Here is a 13992-nt window from a genome sequence, read left to right as displayed (position 1 = left end):
CCACAATACCAAGAGCATACCATGTACCACCACCAACAACTAGATCATCATTCAGAGACCCAACATCGCTTCGCACCCAACACATCACCCTACCAAAGTCGCCTTAGCCAAAACACTCAACGATCATTTAACACCAATCGTCTCTCCTCCTACCATAGTCAAGAAGCCCAAACATCTCAAAACCGAAACTCTCAACAACCATATGTCTACCAAACACCACAACAATCTTTTCAATCTTTCCTCGACGCATCATTCACATTAATGTCTCCCTTCAATCGTCACGGTCGCCATACAACAACTCAAACACAACCCAACTACTCTTGCATGGGACATGAACTCGACTATGGCGATACACCTTCGATGCATATTCAAGACTACATTGATTTGTCTGACTATCTCAACAGGCAATCTCCTGCAGTTGGTAGTGATGTTCCTGGACTCTCAGATACTCAAACACCTGGGGTGAATCATCAACGTGGGTTAGGACCACGGGTTCAGATAGTTAGGGAATGTGGGACCAGAGGTCGGTTAGGTGATCTCAGTCATCACCGTTAGTCTTTTATGTATAAACGAAAATTAATATTAATATGAATTGATCTGATTTCGACTTTATCTATCATGTAGACTTTTTTTCAAAAAAAAATCACAAAACACACAGAGGTGTCAATCCAATTGGCGTCTCCCTTTAAGCTTAACACATGGGCGCCAATTGGATTTGCAACACAAGGAGCCCTAGCGAATGTAATTGACGACTTCTCTCTAAGTTTAAGAGGAGACGCCAATTGGTTTGACGCCTCCTCTTAAAAGTGGAATAAATTTAAAATAAAATTAAAATCAGGGTTATTTTGGAATTTTTTTTAAAAAATCAGGAGTATTTTAGTAAAAAATTCAAAATTTATTTGTTGTCACTATTGTTGTTCTTCGTTTATCACTGATGCAGTAAATTTGTGGGCAGTAGTAGTTGTTCAAGAATATTATAATAATATATCACTAATGCTATTCTTACACTTAATTCTACACCTACACTCATATTCAACCGTACGGTGAACAATAGAATATTATAATAATATATTTTTAAAATATATATATATAAAAAAATATTATTTTTTAATATTATTTTTTATTATGTAAATGTTTATTAACCAATTTCATAATTTTTTTAACCAACTTTATAACTTGTATTAACCAATTTTGATGGCTATTCAAAATTATTTTTAATGTCTGGACGTTCATTAACCAACTTCGTCACTTCATTAACCAATTTTTTACATTTAATTAATCAATTTTTTTTACTATTTTAAGTCATTGTTCATAGACACTGTTCACGTGTACTGTTCATGTACTGTTCACGTACTATTCAAAATACTGTTCATAAAAATATTATTTTATTTTTAAAATACACTAATCACCGTATACAGTGTAAGTATTTGGTGTAGGAAGTGGTGTAGAAATAGCAAATTGTTTTACAAAATAAAGGTGAGATCACTTATGCATGAATTCAATGTATTTAAAATACATCAGAAAATACATTTTTTTTAATTCTATAAAAAATTTGATTTTCCACTTAAGTGGAGAGGCAATACTTAGGGTGCCTTAAGCAATTCCCTGAGTAAATTGCTCTTTCCTATGCACCTAGTGTCAAGAAAAGAAATTCTAAGCATACACCTACTTGTCTTTCAAACTCTCTGCAACATATTAATCAAAATCGGTAACGGCCGGCAGCCATGCCTTTCAGAATTTCATGAGGTAGCCATAATTAGTGACGCTTTGAAACTTTTCATCCCATCTGCCACTTGAAATAAACAAAAAAATTTAGGGAAATAGCTATCTTTCCCCTTTTTCTAATTTTATTTCCTATTTTCTCCTTTTTCTTTCTCTATACCTCCATTCCGGCGGAAAAAAAAAAAACAAAGACTGAGGTTGATGAAGTTGCAAGTGCAACCTCATAAGAACTACAATTTACAAGTCAATAAAAGGTTAGGTGGATGAATAGTACGTTCAAATAATCGATCACCTAAGGTGGTTGGGTTTTGTGAATTTCTTCGAAGAGAATTTGCCTAATTGGGATATGTTCAGCTGCTGGCTTACTGTCAGTAAGAATGCTGTACAGAGAGTTCAATTCTTCCGCATTCGCCTTTTTAAATAGCCTCTTTACTGCTGCAACGGTTCCAACGGGTGTGTTCGAATTAGTGGTAACCCCTTGATCGTTCCCACCTCCACCATTTACAGTGGTCTGGCCAGCTTGTGAAAGCTGCCCTTGAGGCCGAGAGAATGGCCGAGAGTCCCAGTATTCTTTACAAACTCGACTTCGATCTAGAGCCTCAATAGCCTGATGAAACAAAGCAGATACACTATCAAAAATGTGTCCAAGGAAATAAATTTTAATTGGACCTTACAAAACTCACAACATATAAAAACAAGAAAGGAGATTACAACCCTAATACACCGGGTTAAAAAATACTATGCACAGGTTAAACAACTGAAACTTTGTTTTCGTGCACAGGGCTGAATAAACAAAACTAAGACTATGTTTGAAATCCAGATGCATGTAAAACAAGTGCCAAAGTTGTGCATCAATAATCCTTCATGTTGCTTTCTTAATAAAGGAAACTGGTTTTTTCTAATAAGAAATTAAGGCTAACAAACTCCCACTTTCCTTCTTGACAGGTAGGTCGGTACAACATATTTCTTGGCCTAAAAAACTGAGGATTTTTTAAAGCTAATGTAAAAAAATCAAAAATATAAGAGCCTTTTATGGCCTAACTAATTTAAAATATTAAATAGAATATATGCATTTTAATTCGGAGTGATAAGATGTGAATATATTCTGGTCAACCTCAAGTTCGCGTCCCTGCGGACGAGGTATTGTCCGCTTTGGGTGTGAGAACCCTCACGACTTTGTCTTTTAGAAAAGGCGCCGTGTTGGATTGAGGTGTAAGGGTGTTGTATATAAACAACCCTTAGCCTCAATTCCCAAGCAATGTGGGACTATTTTAGCCAACCCAGAACAACCTCCCAAGTCGAGGGGCACGGTGTAAACTTCGAGTTCTCACAGACAGCGTCAATGTCCCGGTTGACCTCAAATTCGCATTACGGCGGCTACAAGATATTGTCTGTTTTGGATGTGAGAACCCTCGCGGCTTTGTCCTTTAGAAAAGGCGCCTCGTTGGGTTGATGTGTATTGGTGTTGTATATAAACTATCCTTAACCTCGATTCCCAAGCAATGGGGACTATTTTAGCCAGACCGGAACAAATATCAAAGTTGGTAATTAATAAGATAAATAAATATTAATAATGAAAGAACGCCATAGTAAGATGGTGGATCAAGTTTTAAAGAGAAAAATATTTGGAGCCTAAGCATATGCTTTACATGTCACCCTTGGGCACCCCTCTACTTTTTCCTTTTGTAAAGAAATTACCAAGAGCTTGTATGTTTTGTGGATTTTTGGCAGATCATAAAACATGTTTAGAAACATGCTGTGTTGCATTTTTCAAAAATGTTTGATGTTACTTCCCTAACACCGGTATTAACTGCAAAGGGTGTGACACTAACAAAAACAATACTTGATTTTTTTTAGCAAATAAATAATTACTTGATATTCATCCATGGAAGGTGGAACCGTAGAAGAAACAAGAATTAATTTAGAATTACCTTCCAGCCCATGTCATACTCAAAAGAAGCACTTTGAGCTATGGCGAGTTTTGATTAATAAAATTACCTGCACTATTGCTGGTGAAGAAAATCCAAACATTTCAAAGCCATCAAGGCTTCCAGGAGGATGTAAAGGAGGAAGACCTTTTTTTCCCAGCTTATGTTGTTTTGCTATCTCTATATTCACTCTCTCTCTAACCAGATCCCAGCATTTTGCTGCTGACATATGAATGAAGACCTCATTTGGACTATTTTCCAAGGAAACCTGGGATAACAGCCAAGAGTTAGTTCTTTTATAAATAATCTATTTCCAGTTCCAGCCAACTGAATCACTCACCAACTCAAAGCAGTTCTCTCAATGTCCTAAGTAATTTTCAACTAAAAGCAACTAAGATCTAAAAAAAGTTTAAAAGTCATAATTTTGATCTGACAGGAAATAAGTCACCCAATAAGTTAAACATATGACTGCTAGTCTGCTACTAATGAAGATAACACCATACCACAACAGCTTGTTCATGTTTACCTCACGACTCAATTTTAGAAGTTAGATACCCATAATGGCCTGTGATTGAACAACCATCTCAGATAACAGGTAAAAGGTCAAAAGATTCTCTATAACATTAATGTAAAGGAACAACTGAAAACAAAACTTTGCTTTAAATGCTCAGTATAGACATGAACTGAAAAATAGATGAGACAAGAATCTTCCATCAAATTTTTCCCACATAATAAGGGCTAAACCTCAAACAAGATTTAAGCAACAAATGAATTTAAATTTCCAGCACATGACAAATATACACCAGAAATATGAAAGGCTTTTCAATGCATACTGACAAAAAGCACATACATTAAGACCATTTGCATGACTAAAGGTTGTAATTAAACATAATAAGGTGAAAGTACCATAAATAGAGGTGAACCACGTCCAGCATCAAGAATTTCTGAAAGATAGTAACAGGTACTGCATGGATCTAAGATATTTATATAGCGAACACGGCTTCTAAATCCTGCATCAATTCATTTAACATGCATAAATACATAGCTTAAAAGTTCAATTAAAATGACATAGACATGCAAGTAACCATAGACCAACTATACACACCCTTTGGAAAAATAGCCTGACTGCTGCACCATGACTTTCCAGAAAGGACAATTCCAAATTCCAAAGGCTCGACATTGCAGTTAATACGACGTACAACCTTTGCAATACGAGGACCTTTCTGACGGTAATTGTTTGGACCACACGAGATGTTTCCATTAATAGCTCTTGCATTATCTATCACATTAGAAGTGGAACAACCACCTAACTTCTCATGATTATCCTCACTCTTAGCCTTAATAGTGCCGGAAGGTTGTGGTTTCAGAGGACAAACCTCCAAACTTTCCAAACTATGATCACCAGCCTCCACTCTTGAAGAAGCTGGAATGTTCCTTACTGATTCTGCGCCAGTAAGACCGATATGAAAAGAAAGATCTACTGGGGTAGAAGGTAGGTTTGGTCCTCTCTGTTCATGAGGTTCTTGTTTCACATGCAAAAGCTGAGTTGAACACGAACCCGGATCTTCACGAGGCAGCATAATAGCCTCCTTCTCACCCACCACAGAAGCACCTGTCAAAGGGATGGTCAAGCTTTTATATTCTATATCATTACACAGGATTGCTTTATTTCTAGAACCAGCAAGCATTTGAGGAACCTCCTTCCTTCTATTTGAATCTGGCATCTTCATTTCTTCATCTTCATCATCACTAAGAAGTATGATATTGTCGGGTCTGCAATGTGAACTTTTCTCATCTTCATGTTGAGCTAAAGGCGGAGATAAAGCATATGAAGAATCTTCTTCATTTAATTGACATACAGAAGCATTCGGCTTCGATTTGCAAATAACAGATTCTTCTTTAATAACACAGATTTTACGATTAGCTATTTCACATGTAGGTTTAGAGCTATTAAATATTGATAGTTCCTTTGTGTGACTCAAAGGAGATACAATTTCTGCTGATTTCCTCTGTTTAAGATAGCTATGATCCTTGCTATTTGCCGAAGTTGCTCGATCCACTATTGGAGCATCGGTCAATTGAGAATTGTCAATAAACTTATTTGATGGATGCAAAGCCACCTCTTTATTCATGTTGACCCTGGAAGAATGCGACGAGTTGGATGAATCCGATTTCAATTCCTGAACAACTGTTCTTTTATCAACTGAGACATACGAAGTTAGTGCCAGCCCAAGATGTAACTTTGCCCATCTGTAAACTGCACTTAATTTTCCTTCCAATGCCTCAACAAGAACATTTAGTTCACTAATATCATATCGAAAGAGGAAAAATTTGGAGTTCCAAGTGCATGAACAAAACTGCTTTGCATGATCCAAGCAAGCATATCTATCTGAGGAACAATGACAGGCAGCAGCAGATAGGTGTAAATCAAAAAAGCAGATGTTGCATTCCCTTTCACTTGCAGCATCAAAACTACTCTCCATTTTTAATGCTTTTGAAGAACTGCAAAGAAATTCCCTTCTTACTCGCTCCATCTCAACACGTGCCTAGGGGAAAAAACATTAAAAAATAAAAATAAGAAAGTATTCACAAAGCATAACCCCATATATTTTCATTCAGAATTCAATATTGATTTTAGTACTGTGAAGTCAGAACCATATTTTATTTTGGCAGAAAGAGGGTGGAGGGGTCACTCATTATTCAAGAGCATCAATTTCAATTACTCTGAAATTTTAATTGACGGATAAAGTTTACTTTCCCGTTAGAAGTTTTAGTATTAAAACAAGATCCACAAATTCAAAGCAAATAGAACAAAAATTCTGAAGTCTAATTACAACTTTAGGGAATTAAAATATGTTTCCATTAATGAAATTAGGTAGGATTTGTCAATTGTCACTTCCAATGTAGACAGGTGAAAAATAATGAGTTGGTGACTAACACTGATCGTGGACCTCAAAAGACCAACCAACGCATGGCTTCGAAATAGACATGATAGGAAAGATAAATGACACCATAAATCAGTAAAATTCAAGAGGTTAAATAAAAAATACAATGTATATGAACAAAGTATCAGAATAATGTCCCTCTCTTCACCTTAATTCCTTTACGGCGTGTAGTGGTTAACATTTTTGCTGTCAAATCCGGATTCCGGAATATCTTCCAAAGTATAAGATGAAAATCTGTACACATAATTTCTTTTAGAGTAAAACCATTATCGGGTGGGCATCCACCTAACTTCAAATTATCAGTGAGTAGATGCTTGTTTCTTCCCAGTGCCCTTACTTCCAATAAAATTGAATCCATACACGGTAAACAAGCGTATGAATTGACCACACTTTAAGTACAATAGGCTCTTGCATGGGAGGCACGCCAAATATATAAATCATAATTGGGTCTCCACCTAAGAGCTTATGTTTTGAGAAAAGTCAATGCTTGACAACTGTAGACACTGATCAAGTTGGATACAAAACAGCCATGAGCAAGTGGTTGACAGTTCGATCCTTAGTACCCTCTTTTTCTAAATTGAATTGAACATCACCAATGCAGCATTGTTCAAGCCTAACGGAATCTTGAATGAAGGTGACAGTTATATCTAAAACTATTTGAGATCCTTCACCTAAATAATTTAGATTTTTGGGAGAATTGGCCAATGACATTCAGAAATTACTGAATTTATAACTAATTTTTTAATTATATTATAGGTGTAAGATTAATTATGTCATGAGCAACTATCTTGAAAGCTTAAACAGTTAGCAGATGACATAATGGTTTTATTCTATATCTCTATCTAACACACACCTTCACTTAAGAGCCCTATGGGATTGAAGCATGGGGCAATACATAGGCCCACCCACCTTACACTAAAATTCAACTTTTTATTATAAGATGGAAGTGGTTGAGGATTGAAATTTAGGCAACTTGATCATAGAGTAACCAAAAAAACATCATTCTTTGTCCCTATGTTTAAAAAAAATAGTGTGCTTTTAGTTCCATGACTCGACAAGAACTAAAAACACCCGATTTATGAATTTTACAAAGACTATAAATAACTAAATAAAATTTCATTGAGGCTAAAATTAAATGTTAGTGATTTGATAGGAACCAACATATTTAACCCATACAATTATATAGTTTTAATATTTATTTGATGGAATGGGAAAAAATGGTTCTTCCATTCCATACCCTCTGAATTGGAGGGACAGAGAAGTGTGCTCGATGAAATAGAATGGAATACAAATCATCAAGTTCCATTCCATCCTAGTTAAAACAAATCAAACAAAACAATGGAAACCAGTCTCATTTTATTTAATTCTACCTCATTACATCCCTTTCTGGCAATCCAAACATAGCTTAAGATGACTAATATTCTTTACATGGTGGCTCAAACAAAACTACCTAACCATAAATTGCATAAATATGGTCATGTCATTAATTAAATAATTAAAATGAAATCATGAATATTATCCCTTTATACAGAATTTTATGGAGAAACAGAATTTACCTTGAATGCTTTTGCCAAAAGACCATCCTTTCCACAAACATCTTGCCATTTTAGATTATCCAAAGTGTTTTTCTTCAGCAAAGCAAGCTCCCACTGGGCTCGTACTGCTTCCCTAGCAGCCCCAAGCAATAGCTTATCATGAGATATGGAAGTCTTGCGCCCCTGCTCCCGGTACAGCTCTATAGCAATATGTCCATGGGGCAACCAGTCAACAGGAGCTACATTAACAGCCTCAGCACAGTTGAAGCCACAATTGAACCCAGAGTGGTAGGCTCGAGGAAATGTCAAAACAAAGTCTCCAGGGTTTTGGACACATCTATAAACTGGTACACCTTTTGACTTAAGAATAGAAGGAGAGAGTTGTGTGACCTGTAACCAAAAGTTAGAAATTCAAACATCAGATAAATATATGTCAAAAACCAAAGCATGATCATCCAAGAGAAATATGTCTGCTCAAAAATGAAATATGACAAGATGAGTGGAGTGAAACTAGGTGAAAAAAAAGATTGAACTTCAGCCCACCCAATGTGAAGATATCAACAATTTTAATCTTGCTTGTGACTATTGGGAGAAACCCAAGTCTCACTTTGGTTAAAGATAGAGCCTACAAAGGGTTTATATAGAGTAGCACCCCTCACCTTACAAACCAATTTTGTAGGGATGAGTTAGGCCGAACTCTAATTCTAACAGTTACCTAACTAGCAAAGAAAACAAACAAGAGGAACAATAGCATGTGTGAAGCGAGAGAGAAACATGTGATCCCCATTTGCAAGATCCCAATCAAATGAATTTGTGCAGCGGCAGAAAACTTTCACTTACCAGCTTATGAAGCAAGTCAGGTTGTTCTTCAAAAAGTTCAGGTAAATGCTTTCGCATGACCTCTTCCAATTTGCACGCATCTTTTGCAGGGACACCATACCACAGTTTAGGAGCACCCCAGTGCATAAAGTTCAATGAATATAGATGGTGATCTTCCACATGCTGCACCCACAATTAAACCATAACAAAAAGATAAAGTGACTCTTAAAAATAAAGATGATATGTAAGCAATCTCTCTTTCTCTCGCACAAACATGCATGTGCACACATAAACTTCAACAAATTCCACTTAACGCAACCCAAATAGCTGAGATGTAGTTTACTAAGAAAAGCAGGGCAAAAGGATGCCAACTGCATGGGTTCCTTATTCTCACAATAAACACATCCATAGCACCCCCTCCCTCTCACTCAAAGGGTTCATTGCGTATGAAGAGACATCAATCTATATTCTATATAGATAGTACATACTAACACAATATGCGCATGTACAAGGATAGAGTCCTATAGACAACAAATGTAAGGCATGTAAATGTATACTAATAAAGATAAAGATAAATATGATTGTACACGATTTACAATTTAATTATGAAAAGAACAAAAATAAGGAAACTAGTTATATGAAAGCTAAAAGAATAAAAATAAAATATGTATGGCACTAAATACATTAAGTAAATGAACTAACTATATGAAAGCTATGCAAATTAAAAAAATAATAATAATAAAAAAAAACATGTAACATTGAATATATTATATTCTCCCTAATAGAAGATACTTTCCAAGAAGTATAAGCATGAGTTGACAGAATTCATGAACGGTGTGCTAGAAAACAAGGAACTATGTTATCCTTACCCAACAAAATGAGGAAAAGCACATTCCTATATACAACCATGGCACTACAACACCAGATATATCACTGGTTTCATAAGAGAGCAGAGATCCAGGTAACCTCGCAAAGTTATTTAAATTCCAGCCAGATTTTATGTATTGATCATATGAAACAGAAACTTGACTAGACTTGCTGGGAAAACCACTCCCAAAAATCCCAGTTTCCAGATCAGCTCCATAAAGCACCTAGAAGTATATCCGAAATAAATATAAGGAAAGGGTTGTGTACAACGGGTAATGGTATGCAATAATTTCATGAAGCAGCAGAGTTACCTCAATTTCTTCAGTAGGACTCTCGACCATCCGCCAGTATTCACCCTCAATATTCTCCACAGAAGGATCCGAGTTACCATTTAAAATTGTTGTATTAGTGCTTGGATGAGATAAATTATCATTTCTGAAGTATTTGACCTTAAACTCGTCTGCATATCTCTTAAATGTTTCCAACGTAAACTCTGGGCCAGGTTCAAACCCAAACCTTTCAGCTTCACAAAATACTGCATTAGGCTCTGTTCCAGTGCCATTATCCACTGCCATTCTCGTGCATCTCCTCTTCCTTTTCAAATTATTTTGAATCCTTGACTTCTTTGCCCCTGAATTACGATTCTGAAGTTTGTCGATTCTCTGAACACGGGTGGCAAATTTAGAACCCTCCCATATACTTTTTTCCTTGAGAGGACAAGGGGGTTTCCATGAACGCGGGGGAACAATACGACAAATTCCATATGGTTCAGCTCTTGAGCGAATACTTGATATGTATTTCAAAGTATCTTGAAATTCCTGGAAAAAAATTATTAACAAGTAAGAAATCGTATTCTACATTAAAGCTAACCTGTAGAAGTAAACATATAAATGGCAGGTAAGGAAGTGAACTCAAATAAGCCACGAGAAAGAGTGGGACCTCTTCAGTGGGGTAGAAAACAGGAGCATCCTCGAGATGTGGCTTATGAGCATCTTCTGGTTTCCATCTGGCAATGACCTGCCAGAAACTTCGATTGTTAATTACTCATCAGGAAAAATAATGCCCAATAAAATAAGCTTTTTTGCAAATTGTCAACGTAAAAAAGCAACTTGTGTTTTAAACTTTTAACATACTACAATAACGGAACATCCCAACTCGTAAAACTCGGTAATGAAAAAATATGATTATTACCATATGCCTATATTAATTAATTAATATTAATACAATAATAAAAGTAACATAAAATAATGGCAGAGACGACTGAAGTAGTGACAGGTCAGAGTTAACTCATTAATTAACTAAGATAATAATATTAATGCTAACAGCAACAAAGCACCTTTTGGCAATTACGGCAATCTGGACATCCTCTAACGACTCCTTTAGGAAGACAAGGTCTCGAGGAGAAATTCTGCATTAACATTTGTACGTAAAACACTAATCAGGCGTACACTCTTGTATGTAGTTACTGATATACATTGCAATAAAAATCAAGACATCAAAAAATAAATAAATGAATCCGCATGAGACTGACTTGATCATGCCGCTCAGAATCAAAGTCTTCATCAGAACCGTTCTCACACTTTCCATGGTTAATCCATGGTCTTCGTCGAAGGGACCTAGAAACCTTAGCCGTATCACTAAATTGAACACCATTTCCAACCTGAGTTGACTGAGATTCAGAAGCACTTGTAGAAGAACTGGTCGGATTTTTATCATTGTGTTTCTCATTCTCTTCCACCCTTTTCAGTGAGAAAGATGTATATGACTCAAAACCTGGTGGAACTGATGGAGAATCATCATTATCTTCTTTAACACATATCCGCATAAGCTCAGTCCCCATTAATGACCTCATGCAAAAGGCAATAAGCAATAATGTCTCTGATTTGTTTTCCCTGTACGAATAAACAAGTCAGTATAACCGCATAACCTACACACTTCACAGACACACAAAAAACGTCGACATATGTTCTATTAAACTTACTTTGATAAGAAGTATACTTATATGTAGAGTCAGTTGGGTCTGTAAACTTCCACTGCATATGACAGCTATAAATGAAATCGTCAGAACCTAAGTCAAGGTTCCAATCGCTTTGTAAATAACCGAAAAGCACCAATCTGAAACACGGCACAATGAACAGACAAAGAGCTAGGTCAGTTAAGGTAAAGCATTTGCATGCAAACAGTATCGTAATATTCCGTACTTTCCTTTTGTAATTTTGTCAAAATTACTATCCTTACTCTTGTCAAACAAAAGTCATTTTCAACGATTTGCATTCATACAACAGAATTGCAGATCAGAAAGCAAAATGCATATTGAAACTTCAATCATCTGTTTATCATTCATATTTATGTTTAATCAAGTATGAATCGGAAAATAAAGGACCGAGTAAATGTAAAGAAAGAAAGAAAAAAACATCATCTAAACACACATTATGACCTAAATTTTTTTATCTACTTCTTACTTCTAATATTTATCTTCCTCATCCTTTCACCAATTTTATAGACACAAAAGTACCAGATCTTTAAACTTTAGTTCATTGTTAACATTTCAACAACCAGATCATGAGATCAGAAGTTCAAAACAATTCATCAATCACTGGATCTATGCAAAATTATGTACCATTATATTTCCAACTAAACCTAACAAAATAGATGTTAAAAAGCTAAATAAACATGATTATAAGGTTATAAATTCACCACAAAAATATAATTTCAAATTGTTTATGGTTATAAACCAACAAAAAAAAATTAATAATAATAATAATATCTTAGTCAACAATATTACTATAATCAAGCAATTTTGTGGTAATTATCAAAAATCCTGACGAAGAAAACGAAAATCCATACCCTATGATGAGATATCTAAAGGAAATCGTGAAGAATTGCGATGTTCTATTGTATGGTTGAATATAAGAAATAAGTATGTTGTTACAATGGTGAATCCGTCAAGGATGAAATTGAAGTCCTATAGATTGGTTCTGGTAAGAACAAGGAGCTTGAAGAATTGAAGTTTAACTGCAAATTTACAAACCCTAATAAGATATAGAGGAAGAAGATGATTAAAGAAGCAACAAAGATAAATCTACATCCTCTTCATTAATGTCCACTTTTTTTTTTCTTTTGGGTTTTTTTTTGGTCAATTGGGGGTAAAAGTTGTTATAGTGAAAACATGTATAAAGTAACTGAGCCCAAGGGTATTTTGGATTTTTCACGCTTTCTGGGCTTTTTCTTAGCTTTTTCTATGTACTGTGAATTTTAAAAAAATTAGCAAGAGTATATCTATATTTGGTATAGAGTTTGGCCCGGCTAAACCTAGACGCGAAACGAATTGAGATTTGTGATATGGTGATTAAACGCGTTGATGTATAACCATAAAAAATAAAATACAAAAAGGAAACAAATATTTAAAAAAAACTTTATACAAATTTTTAATTAATGATGTATAGAACATAAATTTATAACTAAAAAAACTTCGTCTTTGATTTATTAGGAATCGTGTGAGTTATGTTTATAGCTTTTATTTTTTTAAACAATTAATTTATAAATATCAACTTATTCATTAACTTATATTGGGTTAAATTACTCACCTAAAATTAAATTGTGGTTATGACTTTTGTTTTTATTTTTTATTTCTTATTTTTAAAATAAATGAATCTAATATTAAAAAAATGGATTTTTTTTTACATTTACATATTATTAATGAAATTTTTGTATGAAAAAAATTGGAAATTCTTTATTTAACAATGAGACTATTCTTGGAGTAATGGATAAAAAAATATTTTGTATTAAATTTAATTTTAATTTTAAATATTATTATAACATTTATATTTTTTTACAAGTGAGAAATGGAAAAGAAACAAAAAAAAAATTATATAAAAAATAAAGTCTCACTAATATTAGTTAAAAGGAGAGTGATGACTCCAATAAGAGGCTATGCAAAAGACACTATTTCAATAATAAGACACAATTTGTTAGTGGCATGCCACAACCATAAGCAAGCAGGCAAAAAGATAAAGTCACTATCGATGTCGTATTTAATCCAGTCATATAAACTATTTTTTTGAAAGAATATTTAACAGTCTCTCAAATAATATAGAGTCGTCTCAGCGTCGTGATTGCATCTAGGATAGAGATCTATCTAGAGCATACCACTATGACATAATATTGACATCGTAG

The 13992-nt window shown here is 34.7% G+C and overlaps 1 protein-coding gene across 1 annotated transcript; it reads right to left on the bottom strand.

Moving 5' to 3' along the window:
- Positions 1–1669: 1669 nt before the first annotated feature.
- On the bottom strand, positions 1670–13050 carry LOC127098578 (putative lysine-specific demethylase JMJ16). Its single transcript, XM_051037204.1, has 13 exons — positions 12664–13050; positions 11798–11931; positions 11348–11708; positions 11153–11224; positions 10756–10833; positions 10128–10634; positions 9819–10040; positions 8971–9132; positions 8152–8520; positions 4756–6196; positions 4557–4660; positions 3721–3918; positions 1670–2329 (listed from the first exon to the last, which is right to left on the bottom strand). Exons 3-13 carry the CDS (start codon positions 11666–11668, stop codon positions 2015–2017), a joined length of 3789 nt encoding a protein of 1262 aa, XP_050893161.1. The 5' UTR covers positions 11669–11708; positions 11798–11931; positions 12664–13050; the 3' UTR covers positions 1670–2014.
- Between the last annotated feature and the right edge of the window lie 942 nt (positions 13051–13992).

Source organism: Lathyrus oleraceus, chromosome 6 (assembly GCF_024323335.1).
Source record: "Lathyrus oleraceus cultivar Zhongwan6 chromosome 6, CAAS_Psat_ZW6_1.0, whole genome shotgun sequence".
NCBI classification, from domain to species: Eukaryota; Viridiplantae; Streptophyta; class Magnoliopsida; order Fabales; family Fabaceae; genus Lathyrus; species Lathyrus oleraceus.
Note: the sequence above shows the minus strand (reverse complement) of the source record. Positions and strands in the feature narration are given on the sequence as shown.

What these genes read in the sequence shown, in the direction of transcription:
- LOC127098578 (XM_051037204.1), bottom strand. Translation starts at nt 11,668, where the DNA reads ATGAGGTCATTAATGGGGACTGAGCTTATGCGGATATGTGTTAAAGAA. An exon ending in GTCCTACTGAAGAAATTGAG is followed by an intron (nt 10,041 to 10,127) that starts GTAACTCTGCTG and finishes ATATACTTCTAG; the next exon opens with GTGCTTTATGGAGCTGATCT. An exon ending in TTTTGGCAAAAGCATTCAAG is followed by an intron (nt 6,197 to 8,151) that starts GTAAATTCTGTT and finishes TTTTTCCCCTAG; the next exon opens with GCACGTGTTGAGATGGAGCG.